General features: G+C 33.1%; 1 protein-coding gene across 1 annotated transcript; it reads right to left on the bottom strand.

Moving 5' to 3' along the window:
* Positions 1-300: 300 nt before the first annotated feature.
* Positions 301-9,234, bottom strand: LOC129003174 (beta-1,3-glucan-binding protein-like). The gene is made up of 9 exons (XM_054431439.1): positions 9,005-9,234; positions 8,128-8,361; positions 6,972-7,162; positions 6,070-6,200; positions 5,089-5,252; positions 3,911-4,150; positions 2,136-2,227; positions 1,263-1,352; positions 301-442 (listed from the first exon to the last, which is right to left on the bottom strand). Exons 1-9 carry the CDS (start codon positions 9,201-9,203, stop codon positions 344-346), a joined length of 1,440 nt encoding a protein of 479 aa, XP_054287414.1. The 5' UTR covers positions 9,204-9,234; the 3' UTR covers positions 301-343.
* Between the last annotated feature and the right edge of the window lie 1,577 nt (positions 9,235-10,811).

Below are 10,811 nucleotides of genomic sequence, written 5' to 3'. Positions count from 1 at the left end.
TGGGATAAAAACATTTGATCAATGAAGACATGGTTTACTTGAAAACATACTAGGCTAATGCTTTAGAAATCAAGTAAGTCTGAAAGGCATAATGTGTACGTTTTTAACCAACACATTGAATTAAAATGATGCCCTACAGTAACAAAGATAAAAACAGGGTTAGAATTTTCCAAATTTCCATTTATCACAATATTAGTTGGATTGACAGTAAAAATAGTAAGCAGATTTAAATTAAAGTCTATTGATTCAATATTGTGAATCTTGATCAAAGATACAAGAAACTGAAATAATAAGTAATCTTAAGAATAAATATTTATTTACAGAAATAATAATTTAAATTAATTTACAATGCAGTAACTGTTAAATCTCTGATCATCAAAGCTGAGTTTATTCCCCAAGATGGCTGCCATTGGCTGCGGGCCTGCCAGAACTTAAGTTTATTCTGAAACATTAAACAAAATTAAATAGTACGACTAGGCTATTAGAGGAATGAATTTCCCTATACATAAGGAGTTATTCTTATGTAACAAGAATTTGAGTTGTAAATGGCTTGTTTAGTGCATATCTAATTTTTTTCACTCAGAATTTAGAACTTCACTTTAATGTCTGCTTATAATATTGGTTTATGATAAAAAAACAATCTCTGTCTTTATTTTATCATGAAGCTCCAAAACAGTAATATATCTGGCCAGGTCTCTAACTAATTTTGGAACAGCATTGATATTTTTTATTAAAATAGCCTCGATTGAAAGCATAGGCCCTAAGTCTGAAGGTAATAACTCAACAAGTTAAGGTTTGGTTAGTTTCTTTATATAGGAAATATTAAATCTTATTAACAAAGATTCTCGAGTGCAGTAAAGGAAGTTTGCACTCGTGTTACACATTATATTTTTCCTACACATTTTTTGGTTAGGTTAAGTCCAAACATTGAACGAAATGGGAAACGCTGCATCAGCTGACCGTAGTTGTTATGTCTTTAAGCTTTAAGTGTTGCCAACTTATTTCCAAGCGTACACGGATTACGTGCATATTAAAAGCCCGCTGTTTTGTGTTGTTTGGTTGGAATACTGGTATGCGCCAAAGTAAAAACTGTGCGCCAAAGTAAGACTAACTAGTTTCTGTACAATACTCTGTGCAAAAAAGCCCACTTTGTCTGGTGACCCTAGGAAAAGGCATTTTCTAAACTCTAAAAATAATAAAAATAATGTATTGTTGAATGCATGCATTGGGTAAAAGTATGAAAACACTCAAGTGGTACTCACCTTTGGTTCAAAATTTCTCCATGGTTTGTTGTCGATTGTGTCAGGAAAATCTTTGTTACCTCCCACATGAACCCCAAATACTAGGTAGAACTGGAAAAATGTATGATGAATGTAAGTTGTGAAGTTTAATTTTATAAATTGTTTTTTCCATTACTGGAACACAGACTTTCTGTTTTCAACAGTAGTTCAATTAGAAATGTAGGCCTACAATGTATCTTGTGAACCCCACAGATAAAAACCTTCTGACTCACACTTACACAGTTAAGGATCCAATTAACCTGTCTGAAATTTCAACTGCTGTATGGTAAATTGAACTGTTATTACTAAATTATTTATATGATTAACATATTACACAGCAAGCTTCCTAAAATCACATTTTTGTCTGGTTGTACCTGCCACTACTTTTTATCAGTACATTTCACCCTTCTTTTGTACCGGCTCACCCCTTCCTTTGCTAATCATACCCCTTGCTTTGATAAAGTCATTTATCATTAAGCTCCTGGGCTATTAATTTTCTCTCCTACAAAGCTAGCTGAGCTATATCTCTTTCAAAAATGGTCCCCAAAGTTTTTTTCTAGTGTTTTTCTTAAAATATGAAATGTGTCTGAGATATTTTTTAGAATCATGATGTATGTTATCTTGATAAACATATTTAGGTTCATACAGTGGTATATCCAGGGGGTTTTAGGAGTTTGAACTCCCCCCTTGACCTTAAAACGTGAAAAAAATTTAAATCTGTTTTATATGTCTCTAAATAGCCTAAAAACGTGAGTTTAAAGGTAGGCTATAATTTTCAACAAATTTCCGTATCCCCCCTAGGGTCATCTTAGTTACACATATGAATGGGTACATAATGATGTACAAAATACCTACCTCTTGATCAAAAGGCGCTGCACTTGGATCTAAACCTTGATCTGCTTGAATACTCCCTATTGTGTCTCCGTCAACTAGAAACTGAATCCTCTCTGTAACCAGAAACATGTGTGGGTTTAGTAAAAGAAATTAAAAGTAAAATTGCATGTTTTATTTAAAACTGAATATGAAGTGGAATTATGTGATATGATGATAGGTTTAGTTTTGTTACTGACTAATACTATAAACTGTTGGATACTGAAGTCAACATCATATCTATGTTAACCAGATAACGCCAATTTTTTATTAAAAAAAGAAAATGATAGTAAGTGTCTTAAATTCTACCTTATTTTTACTTTTCAATCAAAGTAAAAATATTTTTGCTTGTTGGGTTTGTTTGTTTGAGTTTTTTGCCGAAGTAATCTCTACACCTAGAAGCATCGGTCCACCCAATATATTTTGTTGCTGACATAGTTGATGGGATGAGTTGCTATAGCTCAAAATAAGTCGTTCCCCTAATTTAACGTGGTAAAACAACAACATATATTAGTAATTAGGCCTAATATCAGCACAATTTGTTGGTGGCTCACAACTGCGACGATTTTGATTAAAAAACTGGCGACAACTTTTAACTTCGGGATGGAATGTCTAGTTGTATCAATAGTCAAAGCTAATACCAACGGTTTCTTCAAAAAGGACCAATTATTGTACCTCTTAAGTTCAATGATAAATTGATAAACACCATAGAAATTTTTCAGTATAAAACTTAATATACTACACCATATTTTGAATTAGTAAATAAACTGTGTAAAGTAGTTTTGAATTTTGTTGTTGTAAGATTATTATGCATGTTTAAAAGTCTTGAGTTCCGTCAATGCTTGTTTTAAGAAATTTACAGCCTATCCATTAATACAAAAATCTAGTTTTTGTTTATTTGTGAAAAAGATATGGATCAAATTTCACCTGTAGGTTTTGCATTTAAAATTCTTATATATTTAATCTTTGAAATTTGTTCTAGATACTGTAGCTTATGAAATATTCGTGCCTAAAATGATGAAACATAATTAATTTTTAAAACCATACCATATCATGATGGTATATTTTGATGTAGAATGTAGGCATAGTTAAGTAAAGTTTCAAACATGTGAGCATTGAATTTACAAGACCAGCTTTGAAAACAGGGCATTTAGTATCAAATAGGTCATAGATTGTATCAAAAGTCATTATCACTTTAACCTTCTGACCTTATTTTGCTGTTAATCATACAATGAGTTTATTATAGAAAGATTTTCTGGATTGTTTTTAATTGTCTAAAAAAATAAATGAGCAACTGCTAAAATTTTAAATATTATATGCTTGGTAAAGATCATGCTGTGAAAAAGAAGGTTACAAGACAGATTGATGCAAGCTTATCGTAGACCCAACATAAATTTGTTTTCTGTTTTAGAAAAAAATGATTGCCACTATCCATTTTTCAGAGTTTATAAAATACATTGGTGGCAAGAACAACATAACCAAACATTCACTTGTACTATCTTTGTTTGTAAACAGTAGACTCGCCATAGATGTAATAGTAATAGTTCAGGTGGAAGTTGATAGATAAATATTTGCGAGACAAACCTCCAATCAGGCATTTTGCTTACTTTTAACCTATCCTCATCGTGTGTTTTTTTCATAAAACCTTTTTACATGAATAATTTTTTTTTATTTGATGTGGTAAAACTATATAAGATAATCATCGTAAAATCATTGAAAAATTCCTGAGAGAGTCAAGTATTCATAGTACAGTAGTTTACCTGGAGTCCATACCAGCTTGAACCTGTGGTATTGGTCCGACCACATCCCACGTAGTTCTCTGGTAAACGTGACGTCGTCTCCCCTCCTCTGCACACCTGCGTACAACACTCGGTTACCCAGGTCCCTGCCTTGAGTCACGTCCCAGAGACGAGCGTTGCCACGTGACATCGCCATCACTATCTTGGCAGTAGATCCGTCCGTCCAGTTGTACGCTCTGTCCTTGGGCAAAAGCCATAATTCTAAGACAAAAAATATATTCTACAATAATATTTTGAATGATTTATTAATTATTTGTTTAGTGTTAAGTAGAAATATGTTGGGAATGGTAATTATTTTGTTCTATAGTTATACTTCACTACTCAATAGTCATAGAGTACTGGATTGCTAAAATATGCCTTTTGTCCACAATCTTGTTCTGTGTACATGCGGTTTAAGTATATACATTTTATATACCATAGCAGTTTGTGTTTGAGATGCGATTTCAACAAATTTGTTTTAGTTTCAAGTGATTCATAGGAAATATTGCAATTTTAAACTCAATTGACAGCAGTAAATTAATTTAATTGATAAATTTGTTATACAAATGACTGATCGATAGATCAATCACATAATTGACTGACTGTGATTACCTCATAACTGTATCTACTTGATTGAACTAGACAAATGAACGGATCATCAGAGTGATCACATACTGTAAGTGGACTGAAAGAACCACATGTCTGGCTTAGTATGTTAATGATCCACATGAATAACTGTTTAATCGAGTTTAACTGAGTAAAAACAATAAACTGATTAAATGAGTGAACTAAAGGAATTGTTGATTTTTGTATTAAACCACTTGAACGACAAATTGGAGTGATATTAATCTAATAATTATCAAACTAACTGAAAGAACCACTTAACTGTATGAATGATAGGACCACAGCATTATTGATTGATTTAGGGGACGTCATTATAGTGGTTGACTGTATGATCAATATGATATGACTGTGCAATTTGCTCAGATGACTGATGAGTGGATCACGAGAATGAACGATGACTGTGTGATTTATATGAATGACTGAAGACTGGATGATATGATTTACAGAACAGACTGATGACTGTTATTTACTGTGAATGATCACTGAACGAATTACATGAGCGACCCACTGAATCACCCTAGTGCATGCCAGTGTACCTGGTACCACCCAATCACCCTGGGGTAGTTTGGCCGTCACCTCTACGACGCCGTAGCGGAAGGAGAATGACTTCTCAGAGGAGTGTCGTCCGCTGAGTACAGGAGGCAGGATCAAGTAAGAGACAGCACTGGCGGAACACAACTCTGGGTTGTCTGAGGTACATCTGGACACAACATACACGAGTCTGAATCAGTAATTTACCAGAGCACTCTGTTGGTGGTTTAGTTATACGATAGAATAAAAATACCCCCTTAACAGATTTGTCATCCTTATGCATCACTTGAAGACGGTGCCTCAAATCATAAATCAACCCAATGGTAAGAAATAGTATATAACGTCTAACTAGAGCTCAGTGTCACCTACATGAACTAGACATGAAAAAGGAGCTTCACATTTTTATATTGCGACGAAAAGTCTAGTATCAATAGTCAAAGGTTTCAATTCTACAGGAGTATATTAAGTTTTTTTATACTTTCTCCCATTAGCTTGTCAACGACCTTTATCATGGGTAAGCGGTGAAAGTAAATCTATGAATTTATATTTTTATGGACAACTTTATGGAATAACTTTTGAACCATATTTGTTTCAGCAATGGGGGATTGCACTATTTTGTTGTAAGGAAAATAACACATTAATTTTAATCAAACCCGGCTTTTTACCTTAAATCTGAGTTTTTATTATTTTATGGGTTTTTGTGGGAAAATAACATTAGTTATAATAATTTTAACCATATTTTTACAGAAATGGGATATGTACCATTTCGTTCAGAATATGGTATAGGGGGAGAAAGTAATTGTCGAAATGTCAAACTCCATCCATAGTCAAAGGTCCCAAATAAACCAACTAATTAACAAATAAATCAAAATGAAAGCTAAATGTAAATTTCTTTAAAAAATCCCATAGCACGTAAACATTAGGCTATTACCCATATGATCATAAATAATCATTGCATTGGACAAACTATTAAAAACTTTACATACCCCTGAATAGTGAAGTTCTTGGCATTGACAAATGAAGGGCCATATTTAATCTCCAACAGGCCAGGAAAGATTGCAGTATGTGTTCTATTTATCACAATATTTTCACTTGTGAATGTTGTAAATTCTTCTTCCTGTAAGTAAAATTAGATATCAACATGGAGTTTGTAGTAGGTTTATTCATTTTTAAACTATTGGAAAATTTTTAAATTAATTAATTTGAGCTGGGATATATACAAACTATGACATCTGGATGAGAGTAGCCTACTTGTAAAATAAATAACAAAAAGAATCTTCTAAAGGGTGAATTAAAATTAATGTATACCATACCCATACCTAACAATGTAAATTATTTTAAAAATTGTCAAATAGTATATTTCATAACCATAGTAGAAAGGGAGTAATTATTTGAGACCATTAAGTTTAAAGTGCTTGATACTCAAAAATCTTACTGTGATAAACATATGACAAAAACAGGGGATTTCACACTAGTGTACCAAAAAAAATTTAATTGAATGGTTGTTGTCATCTCATAACAATAAACATTGTTGTAATAAAAAATCATTTTCAGTAGACCTTACATTAATTTGCATAGAATTGATTCTAAATTATTTATTATATTTTTCAAACACAAGCTTTAATGGATTCTGTTACAATTCACTAGCATAATCCTTTTAGTTCAAATCAAAACATAATTGTAAAAAGTATATAGCCATGTTATAAAGTTGTTGAGTGGAAACCTAATTTAAGATAAAGATATTATTTTAGAGTAATCTAATGCACAGTGCAGTACACAAATTATACATGATTACCTTACCTCTACCTCTGTTCAATTTATAGATAGATTTATTCTATAACAAAATATACTCCTTTCTACTTTTGCATTTTCCAATATATTTACTCACAGGGCTGAGACCTCCAATTTGTTTGACGCTCCTCATAAAAATGGGACTCTCTTCTCTAAGATATTTCTGGTCCACTTGGGAGTAAGATTTGATGAGTTTTTCTCCCCCACAAGCCTTCCTCCCTCCAGAATATGTGGTCAGGGATAGTCTAGAACATCCCGGAGGAACACTATTGTCTAGGGAAGTCTGTTCTGTAAAATATTCATTGGTTTTAAGTAATTCAATTTTATAAGACAATTTTGAACAAAAATCTGATCAAATCAAATAAATCTTTGTCAGAAATATCAAAGCAGTGTTACAATACCTAGGTCTATGTGCATGGAAAAAAAATTGTAACAGGGGCTTCTACCATGGCTCTAGTACTAAAGTGCAAACATTTTAACACTTAACAATACAACTAGACAGTTATCAATATTTGAGATGAGAACGCCATCTATAGGTGCATTTAACACAAATATTAGCAAAAGATGAGTGTAGAATGGAGTGAGATGATCTGTGTAGCTGAGCTATTATTTCATTAACCAAGATCATTATAAGTTATTCATCACTCTGTATTCAAAAATATCCCATATTACAGCTGAGATCTTCAAAATTCTTCAATTTTCATACACCAAAAACAAATAGTGATCAACTGACTTTTCCTGACATAAAACATTACTTTCGCTACAAGCATTACTTTCGCTACACAAACAATACTTTTACTGACATCAGCAAAGTTACAATCAGCTGAATTTTACACTAAAATAAATTGTACAGCCGTATTGTGTTTATTAGAAAAATTAATAGATTACGAAATATCAGATAATATATTAAGTTTGATGAAGTATTTTCATTATGATAAAAAGTATCGTTCAATACTCATCACGAAAGACCCATTTCGGGGCTCGATAGTGTTTCCCATGTTTGTCTTTGACTCGCATGTAAAACACTATCTCACCCCGAAATGGGTCACTGTCGTGACTAGCAGTGAAATATAAAATATACTATTAACGCCCAATGATCAGGAACAGCTGGGTCCAGTTTCCAGCCATCAGAATGTTCTCAAAATTGATTCGTTAAGCTTTTGATTGCTAGAGCACTCTTATCAATCAACTACCACACTAATTCAAGATAAAGTTAAAATTAGTTAAGAACTAGAGGTGAATTTCCTACTTACGCCCAACCTGGTACTTCCCCTTGTACCCCTTCTCCCAGTCGTCTCCTTCAGCTTCTATCCAGTAGTAGATGACATCTCCTTCCTTCACCTGAATGTCAGGGAAGGTGTATTGCCACCTGGCTCCATATCTCACAATGATTCCTTCGTTCCATTCACCCACCTTCCACCCTTCAAACTCCTTGTTTATGTTGACGTGGAACTTTAACTTGTAGACATTACTGCGGGGGTACGGACCTAAAAAGTGTCACTATTCTGATTATTTCAACTTTAAGAATTAATTTTGAGTGTCAGTTAGTTATTTTAATTGGTCTTTATTCTTAAGGGTTTGATTAAAATGAAATTTGATGTATGTAAAATAAAAAAATTAACATACTTTTTACCTTGTGTCAGGTAAACACCACTGACTTGAAGATAGTCTCGCATTTAAAACTAAATGTGATCAATCAAAAATACAAAGAGAACCCCAAAATTCGTTAAATTTTACAAACTAGATTTTTCATAATATTTGAATGGTTGTATGGTGATTTGGTAAATGCATTGGTGAAGAAACATTAGTTATTTAGCAATCAGAAAGTTACAACAAAATAATAATTTTCAAATATAACACAATTTTTTATATTCAATCCTCTTAAATTTAAACTCAAAGTTTATTCAAAGAATAAATAAAGGTCTTAGTCATTAGCATTCACATATTTAAAGAATTGCTGATATTTTCAAAAATTATCTGAACCAAGTTGTTTTTATATACATTTGACTTTAATTTGTTATTGATTAAAATTAAAACTGTTATTTGGACAAATAACCGATAACATTTACCATTAATAAATTTCCTTGCTAAATTACTGGCTAATTTATGCATACAATTTGAATACTATACCTGGAACAAATATTCCTAACCCCCGTGGCTTGAGAAACTCCAAAATAACTTGATTTTCTACATTGTTGTACCTAGTTTCTGGTAAGTTCCGGTTAACTCTCTGAACTTGTGGCCTCGGAACTTCTACAACTCTGATGATTTGTGGGATGACAGGCAAAACACAAAGGCACAAAACAAAAGCAAGACCTAAACGTAACATATCACAAGTCAGATACAAGGTTTGCTCTAGACTGTTGTGTTTCCAATAGAAAATATAATATCCCTCTCTTTATATTAAAAATCCCATTTTATCCCTCAGTTTGACATTGAATATATTTCTTTATCCCATGATTTCATGATAATTACCTACATTCTTTTATTGTATCTAATGACCGAATGGGTTCAGTGATAACTTTACTAACAAATCAGGTACCTATTATACCAATATTATTAGTCATTCTTCGCAACCAGGAGTTATTCATACTACAATAACTTTACTTTTTTTGCAATTTTCGTTTGTCTAATAATTGTTTCTTTATTATTAGTGGAAAGTCTGCAACCTTATTGAAAACCCGACGTCGATTTCATAGAGACCATTTTATCAACGAGTTTTCATAGTCAAGGTATACGATTATACGGCTTATTGAATTTGGACAATGCAAGTGGGCTTATAATACTATTAAAAAAGCTTTTTGAATGTATACATTGCTGGTTTAAGTTTGAACGTGCCGATGTCGACTACATTTTTTATATTTTTGAGGTATTGTTTAAACAATGCACTTAACTCCTAAGTCCTATCAGACGATTAGTATAAAGCAATATTTTTTTTTCATTCAGTAAAAGTAGTTTTAGGGGATATTAAATAACAGTAGATAATCGGTAAACAACAAACCGTATCCTTCATATGCGGAATGTCAAACGGTTACCTCCCGCTATCTCCGCGTCCCCATATCTCCGTGTACCGCTATCTCCGAATTTCAGAGTGACCCCTATAATCCTCGGTTACTTCCTGCTTTTAGACTTTCCAAACCTAACCTAACCTAACTTAACTTAACTTAACTTAACCTAACCTAACCTAACCTAACCTAACCTAACCTAACCTGACCTAACCTAACCTAACCCACGGGTTAAATTTTCATCAAATCTTCCATCCACGGGGCTTCGCAGCCGTGGATGCAATGACAGCTAACAACGCAGTCAGTGACTGGATTATAAGGGTCACTCAAGAATTCGGAGATAGCGGGACAGATCTGGGTTCGGAGATATCGGAACGCGGAGATAGTGGGAGCACACGTGTCAAACACCATATTGTGTTCAGCTTATTCATAAGGATAATTAAACCTTAGCCTTGGAGGATTATATTTAATTTATAGCCTAAAACAAAGAAACACATCTTCCATACCTATCTTCCACTATTGCTTAACAACGCCATAGTTGCGTAACAAGTAGCCTAAATTAAAATTCAAAGTATCCCTTTCTATCTCTCAAAATATCCCACCGTGGGATAAAATCCCACACGGATTTTAACTAATTTAATCAAACCGGATACGAGATGGGTTTTCGCGCATGCGCAGAAGATGGCAATAAACAACAAGGAACCGGTTGGATATCTAATGGCAGTCATTATACACTATCGTTTATCTATGACCTCGGATGAGCAATTCCGAAAACTGATTGAATTCTGCTTGATTACTAAGTTATTTATTACATGTTTGGTCGAAGGTACCGAGAATCGTGACTTTAAGTGTGAATTGGTTAAACAATAGCTTGAACTATTGATTTTAAATAGTGAACGTAGACTCCTCATCCTATTGTAAGATTTGAAGCA

Source organism: Macrosteles quadrilineatus, unplaced genomic scaffold, assembly GCF_028750875.1.
Source record: "Macrosteles quadrilineatus isolate MER2022 unplaced genomic scaffold, UCM_ALF_1.0 Scaffold_9__3_contigs__length_116548681, whole genome shotgun sequence".
Lineage (NCBI taxonomy): Eukaryota > Metazoa > Arthropoda > Insecta > Hemiptera > Cicadellidae > Macrosteles > Macrosteles quadrilineatus.
Note: the sequence above shows the minus strand (reverse complement) of the source record. Positions and strands in the feature narration are given on the sequence as shown.

What these genes read in the sequence shown, in the direction of transcription:
- LOC129003174 (XM_054431439.1), bottom strand. Translation starts at nt 9,203, where the DNA reads ATGTTACGTTTAGGTCTTGCTTTTGTTTTGTGCCTTTGTGTTTTGCCT. An exon ending in GGGTGATTGGGTGGTACCAG is followed by an intron (nt 4,151 to 5,088) that starts GTACACTGGCAT and finishes TTTTTGTCTTAG; the next exon opens with AATTATGGCTTTTGCCCAAG. An exon ending in CAGCGCCTTTTGATCAAGAG is followed by an intron (nt 1,353 to 2,135) that starts GTAGGTATTTTG and finishes ACATTTTTCCAG; the next exon opens with TTCTACCTAGTATTTGGGGT.